The sequence below is a fragment of the Aquarana catesbeiana genome, linkage group LG05 (genome assembly GCF_042186555.1).
Source record: "Aquarana catesbeiana isolate 2022-GZ linkage group LG05, ASM4218655v1, whole genome shotgun sequence".
NCBI classification, from domain to species: domain Eukaryota; kingdom Metazoa; phylum Chordata; class Amphibia; order Anura; family Ranidae; genus Aquarana; species Aquarana catesbeiana.
In genome coordinates, this window is record NC_133328.1 from 413,437,123 (window position 1) to 413,458,997 (window position 21,875).

Sequence of the window (21,875 nt, forward strand, 5' to 3'; positions counted from 1 at the left end):
TGAACCCAGCCCTAAGTTTTTCTCCTGAAATACTGTCTTTGGTTTGCAGCAACTAAAATGCTCCATCTTTGATTGATCAGTCTTAACTACACTGTTCCAAAAAGCCTGGCCTTTGCACATATGTTCAATGGCAAACTAATCTTGTTCTAATTTCTTTTTTTGGGTAGCAAAGGATTTTTCTTAACACACCTGAGTGTAGATGCATGTACTTTGACCCCAACTATTGCTGAACACCATGCAATTAATTTTTTTTTTTTTTTGGAGACTTCTTGTACGGTCAGCTCCTGAGGTAAATTTGCTGGACTATCCATTCCTGGGCATTTTAGCTCTTGCTTGAAATTTATGGCATTGGTAGATTATTTTCTTTGCAGTGGAATGATTGATTTCAAATCATTTGGTGATAATTTTTAGATCCTCCTCCAGACTACACTACTTTTTTGATAATGTTAGAGAGTTCTACTGATCTTGGCATGATTGACATCACATATGTCAATAGTAAAGAGAACACCGGACCCTAGGTGTCTGATATTTAATTGAGGCTCCACCTGCATAATCCCTAAGGAGGTTCTAACAATTATCGCACCTAATCTGGAACACTGGATTCTAATTTCATGGAGTTGAGATGGTACTTGCGTTTCCATTTGACAAATCTGCATTTTTGCTAATTCATAATAATAAATGCACCATGCAATTACATGCATAAATTATTTAAGTATTGTACATTTATCTGTAGACACTATTTGAATCAAGGTCTAATGTTTGCCTAAAGGAACCCATAGAGCGTCTTGATCCCCCTATCCACACAATGTGGATGAGGGGTTCTCCCTGCTAAACCTTTGTAGTCTCACAGCGGGGAGAGTTCCGCCATTGTCAGAAAGCACTGATCAGTGCTGCCAGCTAGAGCTCTGCAGCGTTGACTGAGCGGGGAAAACCAGACAGGATGGTGGTCCAGAAGATGATCAGTAGACAGACTTCTGTGCAACCAAAGAGCCCATACACTGATCAAAATTCGGCTGGTCCCTTTATGAACTGGTCTAATTTCGATCCATGTAAGGCCAGCTTTAGTTGAATTGCCATGATGAACTGCATTACACTTTATGCACAAATTACACTTTTCCAGAAATTCTGCTGACCCCCTGACAGTGACTTCCCTTAATTGTTCTTAATTTATAGAGGGTGAAGGTAGAGATGAATTTGTCAATTAATTAGTTAAGAACCAAGAATATACATGGCAGGATATGTCATTTTTATGGGCACTTAACGGTAACAATTCATCTATTGTGTAACTAAAAAATCGGAGATTGAAGTGAACTAGAACTCAATTTCTACTATTGCTCTATATTGCCCTCTCACTTATTCGCTCACTGTGTCTCCTTTGTTTTCTCTTTTACGATCTGCCCTACAATTTCTCACAAGCTTTTCACTCTAGCTTTTTTAAATAAAATTACACAGTTTTATTGTATTTTCTTGTATCATAACCTGTGATAGTTACACTTGTTGAAGAGCTGATGGTAGTTAGGCTGAACTCTAGACAAGCATTTTGTGAAACCACTTTATGATCAAGGCATCCCTGGCATTAAGCATAGTGGAATCCTCATCCCCTTTTACTGAAGTGTCACAGCAAGGTCAAAAACACTGGTCAAAAACAGACCCCAGCCTACGGTTTGGACATTCAAGGAGCAGCAGCACAGTGATAAGGTCACACCTTTCTACTCATGCTTTGCTCAGTCTGCCCTCCCGGCATGTTTCCTGTAACACTGCGGCAGGATTGAAATTGATGTATAGGGGATTGCAATAGATTTATAACAAGGTGAAATCAAAAACTTGCATTACTTGCATTTGAGGAATGTTACCCTAACATTTCATATTCCGGATATGTTTATGTTGTACCATGTACTTGTGTGGAAAAGTATCCTGTTCTGTATGCATTGTATAAGTAATTCATTGATGCCTGAAGTTCAACTTTGTTTCAGAGTTCATATATTTTACTTATGGGTCAGCTGTACACTGTGATATTCTGAAATGTAATTAGTGTATTTCTGTTATTCTTTATTCAGAAAAATTATGAAGAAAGTTACCATGGAACCACCAGACAGACTGGCAAATCTGCAAGCTCTGTGGGATAGCCAGACAGTGACAGAAGTCGGCCCATGTGGTATGCAACAAACAAAGCAACTACTGAACAAATTAATTGTCAACAAAGATTTAAAATGCAAGAGAGACAAACAGTATCACATAGCTGCAAGTCAGGCAGCACTATGAAGAACCTTAGCAGCGATATGTATTCATATATCTCCTTTATATTTTTCACTAGGTGGTTTTTCACAAATGTATGCTTGCGTCTGTGATTGGCTTGGTATGCCCTACAGAGAAGAAGTACAGTGGGTACGTGCATGATTGTACTTTTCAAAGTCAGTTTAATAAAATTGTTGTAACTTCAGACTTCATCTAGTAGTTGTAAATGCTAGTATTTTTTTTTATTTTTGTACATAGCAGCTGCTCTATTTAATGTCATAATTGCTGTACCTGTGTGCTGCAGCTGACCCGTGAGCAGTAATTTCACTTGTTTTTCACAGAAACCCTCCCTGTCACATTGATTATGCCTGTCTGTACTGCACTGAACATGTGGTCACAGAGCATACCTATGGTGACAAAGCGAGTATATCTTTTTTTGCTAGGGTGAGGATATCCAGGTGTCACATTGATACATGTGTGCCATAATCATTATAAATCAGTGTTATTGAAGGCATACGCTGATGTCCTGATTTTCCCCATCTATCCCTCCTAGCCAGTGAATTCCTTTAGGTGCTCTTTTCTTCTTCTTCCGTTAATGTCGTCTCCTGTCACAGATTCTAAAGGAACGGGGGGGGGGGGGGGGGGGCACTGCACACTGTTGAAATATTGGCAAACACATAAGTGTTAAACCATAGACACAGCATGTATATCTTTCAGTTACATGAACCTGTTAAGATAATAAGTTGGCTTGATGGAGCTTTTTAACAATAATTCTTAATGTGTCTTGTAAATCAGTGCAGCAATGAAAATACAATTTTTCCATTCTTCTGCACAGGATGTTGATACTATATACTTAACACAAGATACAAGGGAGCTGAACCTGCAAGATTTTAGTCACCTGGATCATAGGTAATGAGATTGCTTTATGTATGTCCTACAATTATTGTACTGCATCTAGTATTGTTTTTTCATATTTGGCCTGTATACAGGGGTACGACTGCAGATCAGGGGCCCAATAGAAAAAATTTTGATGGGGCACCCACAGCGACCTCTCTAGTTGGCACCTAGGGCCAACTGTGACAATTCCATCAGTGATCTGGACATTAATTATATCTAAAGCAAGAATAGGAATCAGGAGAGTTTCAGCATTGTTAGTACGTTACTAGGGGTCAGTACTGTGAACAGAAGTTTCAAGGGAAGAGAAGGACGGTGATGTTTTAAATCCGCTGAATACATTACATGTGAATCAAAAAAAAAAGTATTCAGTGCCTTGCTTTTTTTTAAAAAAACAACCACAGCCTGAGTAGAATGCCTGTCCACTGCCAGCAACTGCATTGTCGTATCCATGGTCCAATTGAGGAGGTCTGGCATGTCCCCTGCTGAGTCAGACCTATACAATAGCTTTGAAATCAGCAAAGTTCATGCAACATGCTTGCTAATGTGAGAAAGCTCATTGCTGCTGTCCTCAAAAGCCTTGTCATTGTATAGCTTGATTCTCCTCCATCTCACAATGGCTCTTTGGGTACAAAGAAACCTGAAAAACCCTCAAATTCCTGATAGAATGTGTAATCTATGACAAGTGGATTACTCCAGAATGGATCTTTACTCCTCTCAATATCGTTGCTGAACTTGATCCAGTAGAAAAAGAGGTCCCTGAGCAGTAATCTATTCATGAAATCGATTCTGCTGTCTTAAACATCTCACTGTACCTATTGATGTTTCTTCTTCCAAACAAAAAAGTTTGAGATGCTCTTAAAGGCTGCAACCAGCTCTCACTGCAATATCAGTATGTCAGTCTTCAAGTAAAGGAACAACCAACACAACCCTTTATTCCAGGATTGTGCTTTAACAGATCAGCTACAGCAATTACTTTCTGCTTTGCTTTTTTGTGTGGATACCCTAAAACATGGTATAAGACAAATTTCCACAATGGCTCTTATCTTCATTTATGTGCAGAATCTTCTGGCTAAAAGCCTGACCGTTTAAGCCACTTGTAAATGACACCTCATATGTATGCCTTTGCAGAAAGATTTCTAGCACTTGGCCAATTCATAAAAGATGTCAGTCACTTAAAAAATGCTGTAACTTAAGAAAGCTTTCAGAAGTAGAAGTGTTAATAGTTTATTTTTATCAAATCAAAAAATGGAAAGTAAATGGAGAGAAATCCAGATCAAAGCAATATTTGGTGTGACCACCCTTTTGCCTTCAAAACTGCATCAATTCTTCTAGGTACACTTGCACATAGTTTTTTTTTTTTTTTTAAATTCTCTTTATTAATTTTAATAGGTTTACAGAGACAGAACCTTGGGGCATTCCCCGGCTCAAAAAGTACCATGTAAATCGGTACCTAACAACAGGTTATCTGCCTATTACATTGCTGTTTTCGACAGAAAAACAGATAAAATACAAAACAAAAGCTAAAATACAAAACAAAAACTAGATATTACTGCTCAACCACTCCAATTGGAGAGATTATGAAAGGAGAATGTGCAACTCGTCTTCGATGAAAGTGGGATTTCCCAAGAGGGGATTCTGGTACTAGGCCTAGGACATTAAAGGTTCAACTATAGGGGTGTCACAAGGGACTTAGCAAGTGTTAGCACAGAAGGAGGAGCTAGTGGGTGTCAGATATACCGTCTATTCTTGAGCGGCATTAGTGGAGGTAGAGTCAAGCCATAGTTTCCATATTTTGTCAAACTTAGCAGTACACCCACGGGAGAGGTATGTGGCTTTATATAATGGTATTGTAGAATTGACCAGGGCTTTCCAAGAGGTCAGAGAGGGCGCATCAGGTTTTTTCCATTTTAGTAATATTGCTTTACGGGCGTAAAAAAGTAGAAGTCCTATGAGGGTCTTAGTTGCTGTGCGGTGCGCTAAAGAGCCCACCAGGCCAAGCAAGCAGACCGGTACAGTCAGCGGGATTGGGAATGTTAACAGTGAGGTTATAAATTGCGTCACCTCTACCCAGAAAGAGTGCACTTTGGGACAGGACCACAACATATGACAGAAACCGGCCTCCACGCCACCACATTTCCAACAGCTAGGGTAGGCCCCAGGATAAATTTTATTCAGCCGTTGCGGCGTTAAATACACCCGGTGTAGAATCCGGAATTGAATTAAACGGTCCTTCACTGCCACTAATTGAAGAAAAGGGTATTCCCACATATCCTCCCAGTCCTCTGTATCTAGTTCAGGGAAGTCAGCCCTCCATTTTTCTTGGAGAGTTTCAAGCCCAAAATGCATTGATGGTAATAGTGCCTTATATATGGTGGATAGGGGTTTTACCAGCTCATCATTCCGGAGGAGGGATTCTAAGGTGGAGTGAAAGAGTAATGGTGGTTGAGTTTTGAATTGGGAAGAGGAGGCATGTCTAAGCTGTAGATATCTAAAGAAGTAACAATTGGGTAGGTCATGGTTTTGTTTGAGAGTGTCAAAGGGAAGGATAGCCCCGTCTTTACATATATGGTCGAGTATCCTAATGCCCCTTGTTGCCCATAAGCTCGGGTCCGGTATAGTGTGAAATTCAGCGAGGAGCGGATTAAGCCACAAGGGGGTATCCGGGGACCATCTGTTTGGTTCTGTTTTATGTTTACAAACTTGCAATTGCCACACCTTTATCACTGAAGTCATAGAGTGTGTGAGAGTCGCTGGCGCTCTGGGACCTCTGTATAGTGCATTTCTCAGTGATTCAAAGGACCCCAACGATGCTGCCTCCAGCACCACCGAGGCGTTTGTATCATCAGAGATTACCCAATTATGTGCGTGGACAAGTAGGGCTGCAAAGAAATATTTTTGGAGGTCTGGACAGGCCAGGCCCCCCTCCGTCCAGGGTCTACGGAGGATAGACCTGTTAAACCTGGGGGATCCAGACCTCCATAGGAAGGAAGAAAGGATGGCATCTAATTGTGTAAAGAATTTTTTGGGTATCCATACTGGAGTGTGTCTGATGATGTATAGAAAAATAGGGAGGCACTTCATTTTGAATAGGTTTATTCTACCTATAAGAGATAGGGGCAAATTATCCCAAGCTCTCAGTTTGGATTTAAGGTTTGATAAAAGGGGAGTAAGGTTCAAGGCAATAAAATCTGTCACCTTGGGGGTGATGTTGATCCCCAGGTAACGGATCTTTGAGGCCCAGGACAGTGGTAATGAGGGGTCCGCCGCCTGCTCAGCCGCTGGGTCGATAGGCAGGAGTTGGGATTTTTCCCAGTTGACTTTCAGTCCCGATAAAATTGTAAAACGAGAAAAAATATTAAGAGCTTCTCGAAGGGAGGGCCCAGGGTCATTAAGAAAAAGCACCAAGTCGTCGGCGTATAAAGCTAATTTTTCAACTATGGAGCCCACTTGTATGCCTACCACAGCATTAGAGTTACGAATGGCAGTGGCTAGTGGTTCCATCACCAGGGCGAACAAGAAAGGGGAAAGTGGGCACCCCTGCCTAGTTCCCCGTTGTATCTGGAATTGTTCTGAGAGCATGCCCCCTAGTTTAATTTGTGCTGTCGGGGATTTGTATAGAATGGCGATCCATTTACAGAAGGTGGGGCCGAAACCGAAGGCTTGTAATACTATATGCATGTAATCCCAAATGACTGTGTCAAAAGCCTTCTCCACATCCAAGGCCACCAAGACCCTAGTCTGGGAGGAGGTTGGAGGAAGCTGCAAATGTGTCAACACTCGTATCAAATTTATGTCTGTGGATTTTCCAGGCATAAACCCAGTCTGATCTATGTTGATAAGGGAGGGTAATACTTTAACCAATCTAGCAGTGAGAATCTTGGCCAGGATTTTTAAGTCATAATTTAGAAGTGAGATAGGCCTATATGAGGCACAAAGTCTTGGGTCCTTTCCAGGCTTGGGGAGGAGAACTATGTGGGCCTGATACAGGGTAGGTGGAAGAGATCCATTCTCTAGACAGTGTGTGTAGAGGGCTTGTAGCCTGGGGGCCAGCCTCTTTGCGTACGTCCTATACCAATCTCCCGGCAGACCATCTGGGCCCGGTGTCCTAGCAGGGGGAAGGGATGAGATCGCCAATTCAATCTCCAAGGTGGAGATCTGGGCGTCCAGAGCCTCCACATCCTCCCGCTCCAAAGAGGGAAGGGAGAGGCTCCGGATTTCCTCTGTCATGAGTTCGGAAGAGACAGGCAGAGATTGGCTATACAGTTCCCTAAAGTAGTTCCCAAATTCCTGAAGTATGGCTTTCGTGCCCATAATCGTCTCCCCGTCGGGTGTATGTAGTTCAGATACCACCGTCTGGTAACGTGGTTCAGCAACTAGATTAGCTAACAGTCTGCCGTTCTTGTCACCTGACTCAAAAATTCTACCGGCCAATAAAGTTACATCATTGTTCGTTAAGGTGGTATAATGGAGGTTTAACTCTCTTCTCGCCTGTGCCAATAGCAGATAGGCCTCCGGAGAGGGGCTACGTGCGAAGCAGTCGGCCGCTTCAGATGCACGGTCTTCGAGTTGTGAAGTCAAGAATTTATAGTCGGCCCTTGCCGCTTTGATGGCCGAAATGTAGTAACCCCTCGTGGTCGCTTTAAAAGCTTCCCATACCGTCTCCACAGAAGCCGTATCATCATTGGCAGGCCAGTAAGAGTCCAATAATGGAGTGACAATTTCTGCAACTGTTTCATCTTGTATCCACCGCGGAGCCAATCTCCAGGTGCCTGGGTCATTCTTCCCACCCACACCGAGGCGTATCTCCAAGGGGGAATGATCTGATAGCCCCGTCGGTAGATAGGATGTCTCGGATAGCTTTGAGAGAACAGAAGCACTGCCAAACGCCAGGTCGATCCTTGAGCTCGATTTATGAGATGAGGACAAGTGTGAAAAGGCCTTGGCAGAAGCGTGCTTCCATCTCCAGAGTTCGGTGAGGGCGAAAGTGTCAGCCCAGTGCCTGAGATCCAAGTTCCCCTTACGCTGTGTGTTAGAGGAGTCAAGGACAGCGTCTAGAATGGAGTTAAAGTCCCCCCCAATTAATACATGAGCAGATTGGAAGGGTGCAAGTTTCTCATAGAGAGTGTATAGTATGGAGAAGTCTACTGGGGGGGGTAGATAGACATTTACCAATGCCCACAAAACTGTATGTATTTCCAGCAATAAAATGATATACCTTCCTCCAGGGTCTGTAATGACCCTGACAACCTTACAGGGAAGAGACTTGTTAATGAGTATTGCTACCCCTCGGGCATAGGTGGAGTAGGTAGCGTGAAAAGCTTGTCGGACCCATGCCCTGCGCAAGGCTAGGACTTTACTGCCAGTCAAATGCGTTTCCTGAAGAAACAATATATGAGGTTTGTGTGTGTTGAGGTATTTAAACAATAAGGACCTTTTGAATTTGTTGTTAAGCCCCCGTACATTCCAAGAGAGCAGCGTAATTTCAGACATTAGTACACCTGTGAAAAAAATTTGTTAGCAGGAGTAATCAGATTAGTAAATAAAGGCAGTAAGACAGTTTCTGGCGGTCTAGTACACAGATAGATCCTGAAGTATGTATATAGAGAGAGCAGAAGAGCAGTGAGCATACTTAAACTGTAGGGAAAAAGATCAACCCTACACATAGCAAAAAACTCCCTGCCACGCAGCCTATTCCCCAACATAACTTGGCTTGTAGCTTGATCCCAAAACTAAAACAATAAAGTTGGTGACTTAATGGTAATCAAGGGGCATAAAACTAAGCGAATCACGACCCTGGATTGAAGTCACAGCGTTCTATCAGAGTCCATAGATTTGTTTAATTTGTGGCTTAAACTCGTAGGGTAGCCATTTCCGTGGGCATGCGTTCCTTCTCGATGAGAGGGGACGGGCGGTAATTCCTCCAGGTTGATGGAAAGCACCTGGTCTTCCGCTTCTTAGAGAGAAGCCGTGGGGGTCAAGTGTGAACCTCTTATCGATGTATTCTTGGAGAGGCTCCGGTGCTTACAGGAAGTCTGGTAGGATAGAGTTGGCAAGGATGTGGGAAATCCGTGCATCAGATAACTTTTGTAGGGAAAGTGCTTCATTGCAATTTGATCAGCCAGTCATCAGCATCCGCTGGGTTGTCGAAGAACCGGATTGTTCCGTCATGCTGGACCCGCAGACAGCTAGGGTAGAGCATGCTGTACTTTATGTTCTTATCTCTGAGCCGCCTACGAACATCATTGAAGGTTTTTCTCTTCCGCTGCAAGTCAGCCGAAAAATCAGGGAAGAGGAGCACAGAGGCGTTTCCATATTTGAGTGCAGGGTGTTTGCGAGCTTCAGAGAGAATCCTGTCCCTGTCCCGATAGTTAAGGAAGCGGACCAGAAAAGGCCTGGGGGGGTTTCCAGGAATAACACGGCCCGTGGGCACCCGATGGGCCCTTTCTACCACGTAGGTGGGTGGGACATCTGTAAGGCCCAGGAGGTTTTTAAAAAACTCTTCCGCAAATTCAGCCGGGCGATCCCCTTCCTCTTTCTCGGGTAGCCCCAGGACTCTGATGTTGTTGCGCCTGAGGCGGTTTTCAGCGTCATCAGACTTTGCGACAAGGGACTGTACTGTGCGCTGCAGTTCGGCAATGGAGGTGGCATGGGTGGCTGTAAGATCTTCGGTGGCTGTTATTCTAGACTCAGTTTCGGACATTCTCCCCCTTATTTTGTCGAGGTCATTTCTTATAAGGTTGCACTCCTTCGCAAGATGGTCGATGCGTACCATCAGTGAGGTCCTGCTCCGTTCGATCGCAGCAAGGATCATGGCTGTACTATCAGGAGGCAGTGGGGCTGATATTTCCACCTCCGGGGCCCCCCCAGGATCCATCTCCATTTCGGCCAATAAAACCCGGAGTCGTCCGATCAGTGTGGGATCCTGCAATGGAGAAGGGGGCGGTGGTAGCCGGAGCGGTGAATTGGCTGCCGCGGTCTTGGAATTCTTTTTCCCCTTTTTGGAGGAGGAGGAGGACATCTGGTCAGTCTCAAGGGGGGGGGGGAGCCTTATAGCGGGCGATTGACTTCCAGGTCAGCGTTCAGGGGGCTGTAATCTAGATCTGCAGCAGGCTATGAACACCAGGAGGTCGCAGCACAAATAGGCAGGTCTTGGTCGCCAGCAGCCCTCCACCTCTCAGCAATCCCTCTAGGTAGGGGGGGTAGATGGCTGGGTATATCAGGTAGGGAAGGCCCAGAGCTCAGGGACAGAGGCAGAGGAAGGATGATGCAACAGGGCCCCAAAACAACTCACACCGGCAGTTTACACAGGGCAGCTGGGCACAATGGGTAGGATGGTGAATGGTAAGGCTGGTGAGGCAGATGAGCAGTGTCCGCACTCCGGAGCCCGGGACCGGCCGCCCGCGCCGCACCTCCGCGGGCCGCGGCGTAGGAAAGAGCGGTGTCTGGTAGGCTTCGCTAGGCCGCACTAGGCCGCGACCGCAAAAGACAGTCCCAGCGGCCCGGCCGGCCACCAGGCCACCTCAGGCAGATGGATGGGCCGGCAGGATGGCGAGGGGAGAGACCCTTACCTCGCGATGAGGCCGAAAACAGCTCCCTCCAGCAGTGCACAGGCCCGGAAGATGGCGGCGGCCGCGGACGCACAGGATCAATGGCCCCTCGGATGGCAGCGGACGGATCCTCCACAATACAGGCCCAGAACTTGGCACAATGTAGAGAGGGACAGGTAGGTAGGTGGACTGGCTGTTTTTATGTTTGTTTATGCACGGATGGCTTAGGATGGAGAATAGGATTCCCGGAGCTCTCCACTAACACGTCCGCCGCCGTTCACATCCGGACACGCCCCCCTTTGCACATAGTTTTTTAAGGAACTCAACAGGTAAGTTGTTCCAAACATCTTGGAGAACTAACCACTGTTCTTCTGTGGATGTAGGCTCCCTCAAATCCTTCTGTCTCTTCATGTAATCTCGATAATTTTGAGATCCGGGCTCTGTGGGGGGCCAAACCATCACTTTCAGGACTCCTTGTTATTCTACACATGTGGTGTGCCACGATTGGCGAGTGTGTAGGGGATGGTTGGCTGTAGCGTCTTGGAGGTACATACAGAGTTCTGGAGTAGTGGTGAATAAATGCAATGTTGTCTGGCAGGTGATTTATAATTGGACTCAGACTTACTTGTTATGGTGGCATAAGGTAACCCTGGAGGAGCTGCAGAGTTCCACAGCAGAGACTGGAGTATCTGTACATAGGATGACAATAAGCCGTACGCTCCTTAGAGTTGGGCTTTATGGCAGAGTGGTCAGAAGAAAGCCATTACTTTCAGCAAAAAACAAAATGGCACGTTTTGAGTTTGCGAAAAGGCATGTGGGAAACTCCCAAAATGTATGAAGGAAGGTGCTCTGGTCTGATGAGACTAAAATTTAACTTTTTGGCCATCAAAGAAAACGCTATGTCTGGCGCAAACCCAACACATCGCATCACATCACCCAAAGAACACCACCCCCACAGTGAAACATGGTGGTGGCAGCATCATGGTGTGGGGATGTTTTTCAGCAGTCGGGGGGGAAACTGGTCAGAGTTGAGGGAAAGCTGGATGGTGCTAAATACAGGGATATTCTTAAGCAAAACTTGCGCCACTCTGTGTGTGATTTGAGGCTAGGACGGAGGTTCACCTTCCAGCAGGACAATGACCCCAAACACACTGCTAAAGCAACGTTTGAGTGGTTTGAGGGGAAACATATAAATGTGTTGGAATGGCCTAGTCAAAGCCCAGACTTCAATTCAATAGAAAATCTGTGGTCAGGCTTAAAAATTGCTGTTCACAAGCACAAACCATCCAACTTGAAGGAGCTGGAGCAGTTTTGCAAGGAGGAATGGGCAAAAATCCCAGTGGTAAGATGTGGAAAGCTCATCCAAAGCGACTTGGAGCTGTGATAGCCACAAAAGGTGGCTCTACAAAGTATTGACTTTAGGGGGGTGAATAGTTATACACGTTGACTTTTTCTGTTATTTTGTCCTATTTGTTGTTTGCTTCACAATAAAAAAAAAAAACATCTTCAAAGTTGTGGGCATGTTCTGTAAATTAAATGATGCAAATCCTCAAACAATCCATGTTAATTCCAGGTTGTGAGGCAACAAAACATGAAAAATGCCAAGGGGGGGGGGTGGGGGGGATACTTTTGCAAGGCACCGTATTTAAAAAAATGTGTATGTATATGTGTGTGTATATAGATGGACAGTGTAAGGCTCCATGCACACTAGCATTTTTCATAAGCTCAAAAAAAAGCTGTTAGGAGCATTTTAGTAGCAGTTAGGAGCACTCAGCGTTTTTCTTTTTTTTTTCTGCTGGAAAAACGCTCCTAAAAGTTCTACAAAAACTATTTTTCTGCTCTAAGGCTGCATTCACACATGAGCGTTTTCAGCTCATAAAACGCACATAAAACGCCTGAAATACTCCCAACAAGCAAAATCTCATTCATTTCAATAGCACCTCTTCACATCTAAGCGTTTTGTCAAATGAAGCAAAACGCCTGAAAAACACGCTAAGCTCAAAAAAGAACATGAGCTTCTTTGGGGCAGATTACAGGCATTTTTCTGCCTTTTACATTGGTGACCTGCACAAAATCATGGCAAAACTCGGTAAAAACGTGGTAAAATCGCAGTAAAAACGACTGACTTTGAAACGCTCAGGTGTGAATGCAGCCTGAGATGCTGAAGCTCAAAAAATGCTAATAGCCTAATGTGTGCAAGGACACCTAGGATAACACTATGTAGCTTCTAGGAGCAGAAAAAATGCTAATAACCACTTCTAGGCATTTAAAAAAAACGCTAGTGTGCATGGAGCCTAAATAGAAAAAAAAAAGATTCAAATTAGATAAAAAATTTCTTCAAGCTGTTTCACTAGAATAGTTTGCTTCACAGAATTAAATAACTTTGACAATTTTTTTTTTTTTTTTTTTACCGTTTACCTTTATTGTTTTGACTTGACCTGATGACTGACAATATATGAAGTAAGAAATTGCGCATCGATGCTGATCTTGTGTTTTGGCACTGAATACTGTGTTGGCCGATCGCCAATTTCAAATCAACCATTGTGCTTAGTTTCTGTATAGTGGGTTTCTGGCCAATCTAATCCTAGTGTGTTATGCCAGCTAGCAGCCTGCTTTATTAGTTTCAATTGAATCCACACTGTGCTTGCCCATAAATCTTGTCATTTCAGCATGTTTACAGAGATCTTCTAAACTGTTTTTCTTCCTCAAGAAAGCAGTTGCTGTGCTCCTTATTATGCTGAATATCAGCATATGATGCATTGCAGAGCAGATGTTTTTTGGTGTTATTGGACTTTAAGCAGAGGTACCTTCTAGTGGACAATGCAGATTTTACCTTGTTTACCAAAATGAAAACAAAGCAAAACAGGCTTGCCATTCATTAAATTAAGAACTAGAAAGTGTGTCAGAATAATTATGTGCATTATTTTAGCCATTAGAAAACATTGTGACTTAAATGAGCAACTTTTGAAGTCACTGTACTTGATATCATTTATTGACTCAGGTTTGGTTTCGTACATGTGTCCACCTTTTTGGTGAAGCTTTAAAGAGGAAGTAAACTCTCCCACTCTGATGCTGCTTTTCATTTAGTCCATTGTAATAAGTAATTGTCAAACTATAGCCACTGTAATCCAGCCCAAATCTCATATTACTTACTGTTTAAAGAAACTTTTAAAAACTTGTTTCCAGGGGTTAGGCAGCGCCACCTTAAGTATTGTTTTCTGAGTCCACAGTAGAGTGTATTTCCGCCCTTACATTGAGCACTTCCTGTACTGTTAACCAAGCCTCCTTCTCAATCCAACGTTTCTATGGCAACCCTGTTTCACTGCTCATAGCTGACTTGTTTTATTTCATAGTATTTACTTGTGCCTATTATCTAGTGTTTGCCTGTGTCAGTCTTATCAGCTTCAGCTGATAAGGCTGCAGTAATCCTGTCAGATGCCCAAGTTTACACTGCATGTGATGTCACATGGGGTGTAGTAGGAAGCTCTGAGTGCAGTCTCGTGGGATTTCAGAGTTGTGCCATAGGAAGATCTGATAATAGACAGATAAGTACACAGAGTGTGCAGTAAATCAGGGGAGATCTGGGCATGCTCAGTGAAGTCATGCTAAAGAACAAAAAGGATTACAACAATACTAAGCAAGTAAGGAGATATCGACAAGCAGTGTTCATTAGGGTTTTTTATGCTGATTTACATGGGAAAAAGTTTTCAGGAGAGTTTACAACCACTTTAAGAGGCTACTTTGTGACTATATACAGTGTGTGTGTGTGTGTGTGTGTGTGTGTGTGTGTGTATGTATGTATGTGTGTGTGTATATATATATATATATATATATATATATATATATATATATATATATATATATATATATATATATATATATATATATATATATATATATAAAATGTGTGTGTATGTATGTATATTTATATATATATATATATATATATATATATATATATATATAAAAAATGTGTGTATATATCCGGGACTTTTAATTTTACGGGTATAAAAAGCAATGCTAGCATGATGGCGGTACTGGACACAGTAGTAAGTGGCAAGTGTGTGCTATTATTTATTGGCAGTGCGCATGTTACGGGCCAGTCCAGTGACTGTTAATCAAGATGGCAGACAACAGTGTTAGTGCATGCATGGAACAGCATGTGGTTATGAAGTTTCCTGTGAACAAAGGCATAAATATATATATATATATATTCCCAAAGTAGCCTCATAAAGCTTCACTAAAGGTGGACAAATTTGAGAAAAGAATGGCAAGAAATTAAAAAAAAAAAAAAAATTAGAATATATAAATATATATATACACAGTCCCTGACCAAAGTCTTGTCGCTTCTCTATTTTGTAGAAACTCCTGCTATTAACCTGACTTTTAATTAATCAATTGGTGTTAGAAATAGCTCATATGAAAAGCTAAAGCCCTCCCAAATGATGTTTAATGCACTGAAATAAATTAGTTTCACTGAAAAAAGATTTATCATTTAATCAAGACAGACGGGTCAAATTTTGGCAAGACAAAAGTTTTGTCGCCTAAACAGAAATTGAACAACTTTACTGAAGATCCAAAAATATGTCAGCAAATTAAGTAGTGGTGCTGCGAGATCCAAATTTAATATCTTGTATGACTTCCATGAGCTTGAAGGACAGCATCCATGTGGTTTGGCAAGGATTCATACAATTTATTGATGAAGTCATCAGGAATAGCAAAGAAAACAGTCTTGCATGCCTTCCAGAGTTCATCAATATTCTTTGGTTTCCTCTTCCATGCTTCATCTTTCATCCTACACCACATATGCTCAATGATGTTCATGTCTGGTGACTGGGCTGGCCAATCCTGGAGCATCTTGATCTTCTTTGCCTTAAGGAACTTTGATTCGGAGATGGAAGTATGCGATGGAGCACCATCCTGCTGCAAAATTTGGCCTTTTTTATGGTTGGGAATATAAGAGGTAGCTAAGATTTCTTGGTATTTTAGACTATTGATGTTGCCTTCCACCCTGCAGATCCCTCGCACACCCCCATACTGGATGTAACCCCAGACCTTGATTTTGCCTCCACCAAACTTAACTGTTTTCTGGGTAAATCTCGGCTCCATGCGGGTTCCAGTAGGTCTCCTGTAATATTTGCAGCGGCTGTGGTGTAATTCAACAGAAGATTCATCTGAAAAATCCACCTTCTGCCCCTTTTCCAGAGTCCATCCTTTTAGCAGGCTGTGGCCCTTGGCAAATGCCACATGGTTTTTCAATTGTCTTTTGTTTAGTGCTGGCTTATGGGCACTGATTTGACCATGGAGGCCATTTCGAGACAGAATCCGACAAACTGTTCTGGTTGACACAGGGACTTCAGGTGACCAGGTCTCGTGGAGCTCTGCTGCAGTGGAAAATGGGCTGGTCTTGGACTTTGGAGCCAACAAACGGTCCTCTCGAGCAGTTGTCTTGCGGGTCGGCCTGACCTGGCCTTGTCCAAAATGTCTCCAGTCTCTTGAAATCTTTTTTTTATCCTCTGAACTTGACGGTGAGACAAATTGAAGGTGTCTGCCACATCAGCAGTGGATCTGGTCTTCAGCCTCTTGATAATCAACACTTTAGTCACCGGGTGAATCTTAGGCATGTTTGCAGAGGTCTAGTTGCAGTTGAGAAGGTCTAGTGTACTGGTGTTCTTTTTATACACGCCTGAGACCTAATTGATCCATTATTACAAGGATTATAACAAGGCGACAACACCTATGTCTTGGCAAAAATTGACTCAATGGGCTTTACCAAGCTGTGAATATTAGAATATTTTTTGTCAGTTTCGTTTTGCACTGAAACATTATTACAAAAGCTGTTGGGATTAAAATGACCCATTTCTTGTAACAAAATCTTGATTAGAAATATATTTTAGCGGCACTTCAGGTCAATTTGTACACAAGCGACAAGACTTTTGTCAGGGACTGTGTGTGTGTGTGTGTATATATATATATATATATATATATATATATATATATATATATATTTATATATTAATATTATGTGTGTGTATGTATATATATATATATAATATATATATATATAAAATATTATATAGTATCTCACAAAAGTTAGCCGTTTTCCCTCCCCAGTGTCATATGACTCATTAGTATTACAAGGTCGCAGGTGTGTTAAATTTGGTGTTATCGCTCTCACTCTCTCATACTGATCACTGGAAGTTCAACATGGCACCTCATGGCAGAACTCTCTGAGGATCTGAAAAAAAAAATTGTTGCTCTACATAAAGATGGCCTATAGGAAGATTGCCAAGACCATGAAACTGAGCTGCAGCATGGTGGCCAAAACCATACAGCGGTTTAACAGGACAGGTTCCACTCAGAACAGGCTTCGCCATGGTCGACCAAAGAAGTTGAGTGCACGTGCTCAGCGTCATATCCAGAGGTTGTCTTTGGGAAATAGACGTATGAGTACTACCAGCATTGCTGCAGAGGTTGAAGGGGTTGGGGGGGGGGTCAGTCTGTCAGTGCTCAGACCGTACATCGCACACTGCATCAAATTGGTCTGCATGGCTGTCGTCCCAGAAGGAAGCCTCTTATAAAGATGATGCACAAGAAAGCCAGCAAACAGTTTGCTGAAGACAATCAAACTAAGGACGTGGATTACTGGAACCATGTCCTGTGGTCTGATGAGACCAAGATAAACTTATGTGGTTCAGATGGTGTCAAGCGTGTGGGGCGGCAACTGTAACATACTGAAGCAGAGCATGATCTCCTCCCTTTGGAGACTGGGCCGCAGGGTAGTATTCCAACATAACCACTCCAAACACACCTCCAAGATGTCCACTGCTTTGCTAAAGAAGCTGAGGGTAAAGGTGATGGACTGGCCAAGCATGTCTCCAGCCCTAAACCCCATTAAGCATCTGTGGGGCATCCTCAAATGGAAGGTGGAGGAGCGCAAGGTCTCTAACATCCACCAGCTCCATCATGTCGTTATGGAGGAGTGGAAGAAGACTCCAGTGACAACCTGTGAAACTCTGGTGAACTCCATGCCCAAGAGGGTTAAGGAAGTGCTAGAAAATGGTGGCCACACAAAATATTGACACTTTGGGCCCAATTTGGACATTTTCACTTAGGGGTGTACTCACTTTTGTTGCCAAAGGTTTAGACATTAATGGCTGTGTGTTAGTGTAAATTTGCTGTCCCCTCAAAATAACTCGTTATACAAGCTGTACACTCACTACTTTACATTATAACAAAGTGTCATTCCTTCAGTGTTGTCACATGAAAAGATATAATAAAATATTTACAAAAATGTATGGGTTGTACTCACTTTTGTGAGATACTGTGTATGTGTGTGTGTGTGTATGTATGTGTGTGTGTGTGTATATATATATATATATATATATATATATATATATCTATATCTATATATATATATATCTATATATATATATCTCTATATATATATATATAGATATATATATATATATCTCTATATATAGAGATATATATCTATATATATAGATCTATATATATAGATATATATATAATTTTTTTTTTTTTTTTTTTTTAAATATATGTATGTGTGTTTTAGTGAGACATCATCATTAAGTTTTTATTACTAACATCATTATTACATCATTGCATTCAAGGTCAGGAGAAATGCCTTGTTTATGTAATCCTGTCGTAGGCCTTGGTAGGACACGTGCCAAAGTAATTTATACTAATTAGCTTGTATGACATCCTAATTATATGTCTTGTTACTAGTATAACAAGTCGACCGATTTCAAAAAGAATAGCATTTCCTGAAGCGTTCCCTGTTCAGGAAGGGACATTTGACAAGACATGTCTTTACTATTGAAAAGGAACACATTTACATTTTCATATTGGCAGGGTCAAAGTTTATTCACATTGCTTTGGTAGGCAGTGATCAGGAGATGACAAGCTGTAGTGGCAATAAAATGAAAGACTTGTGTAACAATCTTTAATAAGTGTTTTTAGTTTATTTAACCTGTGCTTCAAAAACCTAGCTAATGTCTGAGTAGCTGATGTTGACAGTTGTTACAACTTCTTTCATTCAGTAAAACCCAGTTTATTTCCATTGCTGTTAATAAATATGTTATATAGTTGTTATATATAAATATGTTATATAGTACTTACCAATGCAACTTTGAAATAAGGCTAAAAATACAAATAGAAATTCACTAAATGTTGCAGATTGGACTAGTTGTGGTTGCTGCTGACTACCATATCTACAGTATTTAGATTCACTATGCAATGCACAACCTGCACATCTAAACAATAGGGTTAATTTACTAAAGGTAAATAATCTGTGCACTGCAAGTGCAGTTGCTCTAGATCTGAGGGGAGCATGCAAGGAGAATAAAAAACTGCATTTTTGCTTTCACATGATTGTATGATGGAAATCAGCAGAGCTTCCCCTCAGATCTAGAGCAGCTGCACTTGCAGTGCACTTCTAGTGCACAGTGTGTTTGCCTTTAGTAAATCAAAAAATATGAATGCAATCTATACACTGGGGGGGGAGAACCTCTGAGGGAATCTAGGATGGAAAATGACCTGGGGGTCCTACTAGATGATAGGCTCAGCAATGTCATGCAATGCCAAGCTGCTGCTAACAAAGCAAACAGAATATTGGCATGCATTAAAAAGAGGATCAACTCCAGAGATAAAACGATAATTCTCCCGCTCTACAAGACTCTGGTCGGACCACACCTAGAGTATGCTGTCCAGTTCTGGGCACCAATGCTCAGGAGGGATGTACTGGAAATGGAGCGAGTACAAAGAAGGCCAACTAAGCTAATGATCTGGAGGATATTCGTTATTAGGAAAGGTTGCGAGCACTGAGCTTATTCTCTCTGGAGAAGAGACGCTTGGGAAGGGATAGGATTTCAATTTTATAAATACCGTACTGGTGACCCACAATTGGGATAAAGCTTTTTCGAGGAAGGGAGCAAGACTCGTGGCCACTCATTAAAATTAGAAGAAAAGAGGTTTTCTTTACTGTAAAAGTGGCAAGGATGTGGAATTCCCCTCCACAGGCAGTGGTTTCAGCGGGGGGCATTGATAGTTTCAAAAAACTATTAAGTATCTGAATGACCACAACTTACAGGGATATACAATGTAATACTGACATATCATCACACACACAGGTTGGACTTTGTGACTTGTGTCTTTTTTTCAACCTCACCTACAATGTAACCTCCAACTCTTATAATAATCTGGGTAAAGATCACAGCTAAGTGGAAAGGGAAGTTGCTTGGTATTCACTGAGATGCTGTTTTGTTTGCTGTATCATGACAATGCCTTCAACTGCAGAAATAATTTAAAACTATACTAGTTCATTCGAGCTGCATTCATGTCTGGCAGTTGAGATCGGTATTATGTCTTTCCTAAAGGCTAAATTTACAAAGGACCAGTAAACCTTTTCACCTGCGGTTATTGCTTAAAGCACAAAATTAAAAGTCCGCAGCTACACATACTGTAGCTGCTGACTTTTAATATTAGGACACTTACCTGTCCTTGAATCTAGCGATGTCGGCACCCCAGCCAACGTTTCCATTGGCTCTCAGGTGCTGCCGACGCCATTGCCTGTAAGGGAAATGTGCTCTGCGCTTTCTAAATGGCCAGGCGGTGGGGGAAGGAGGAGGGGGGACTAACTTCTGAGTGATCTTGCCGCGGCGAGATCTCTCAGAAGTGGGGATGGGTACCTGTCAAAAACAGGTACCCGCTCACCCCGAAAGATGCCAAATGTGGCACCAGAGTGGGGGGGGGGGGGGGTTTGGGCAGTGAGGCAGATAAGCGGAGCTTCCACTTTTGGGTGGAACTCCGCTTTAATACTATATACAATACTTGCTAATGCTAGATTTAAAAAAAAAAAAAATTCACTCTGAGCAAGAAATAAGTGATACTAATGCCTAATAATAAGGGTTTTATACTCAATTTCATCTATTGGGCAATAAGCGCAGTATTTATTGAACGGTGCTGATTTGGTGTTCTTGCGAAGATTAGTGCTGCAAAAAATAGTTTCATTTCTTTTCTTATATTTTTACTTTGAAAAATGAAAGCTTGCTTTTCTCTAGAATTGCTACTAATCCTTGGCGGCAGCTCATATGGGGCGCAGGGGAGCTGCACCCTAATCAATGCACCCAGCCCCTAATCTAAATGCAGGGCTCGGGATGCATGGATTTCAAGGGGTGTTTTTTTGTTTTTGTTGTTTTTTTTTTTTTTTAGCACATGATTGGAGCCTGAGACTCTAATTGGCTTCAGAAAGGGTGGGCTCAGAGCGCAGAGCACTGCGCTTGTTTTTACCGGCCTCCTTCAGCTCCAGGCCACTATTTACAAAGGGAAGGGCCGCCATAAACCCTAACTTCCCCACCATCACATTGATGACCGTAAAAATTGTAGCTTAGTGCTGAAGTACCCTGCGCCCTTCTGTAATTCTACTGCCTCCAAAGAGGAGGTGTGTGGCTGGGTAAAGTTGTTTCTTAAAAGATCTTGAACTGACTGAAAAAAGACTGACAGTTAAAGCTGCAAGCTCTTCAGCTCTCTGGCTTATCCTTACTTTTTTTTCTTCTTTTTTTTCTACTGACCAGGAATATGTATGCAGCCAGTAAACTCAGCAGTTTCTAAAGCATCAGGAAGCATTTGTAACAATCCTTGTCCTTGTTTGGAAACTTTGCTCAAACATACCCGTCCAGGTTTTAAATGGAAGAGACTTAAAATAGTATTAACTACTTCCAGTCCAGGCCTTTTCGGGCACCTTTTGTTCACATGTAACAATCAATACTTTTTGCTAAAAAAGTACCTGGAACCCCCAAACATATATTTTTTTTAAAGCAGAGGCCCTAGAGAATAAATTGGTGGGTTTTGGAATTTTTTTTTTTTATGTCACACTGTATTTGCGCAGTGGTTTTTCAAACGCAATTTTTTTTGGAAAAAATACTTTCCAATTTTTATGCAAAAAAAAAACACAATACATTACCCAATTCTTTGAAGAATATAAGAGTTACGGAGAGTAAATAGATACCAAACATGTCACGCTTTAAAATTGTGCATGACCGTGCAGCCGCAACAAACTACTTCAATTTTACAATCCTATAGGCGACGCTTTAAAAGCCTGTACAGATTACCACTTTAGAGTTACAGAGGGTGTACTGGTGCTAAAATTGCTGCCCATGATCTGGCTTTCACGTG

The 21,875-nt window shown here is 42.2% G+C and overlaps 1 protein-coding gene across 2 annotated transcripts in view; it reads left to right on the forward strand.

Annotated features, from left to right (window-relative positions):
* The window catches only part of CARMIL1 (capping protein regulator and myosin 1 linker 1), a 475,715-nt gene that overhangs the window by 251,165 nt on the left and 202,675 nt on the right, over window positions 1-21,875 (forward strand). For both annotated transcript variants that reach the window (XM_073631176.1, XM_073631177.1), the window contains exons 6-8: window positions 2,058-2,155; window positions 2,315-2,385; window positions 3,071-3,144. In XM_073631176.1, coding sequence (XP_073487277.1) covers window positions 2,058-2,155; window positions 2,315-2,385; window positions 3,071-3,144 — 243 coding nt within the window. The remainder of the gene's footprint in view (window positions 1-2,057; window positions 2,156-2,314; window positions 2,386-3,070; window positions 3,145-21,875) is intronic.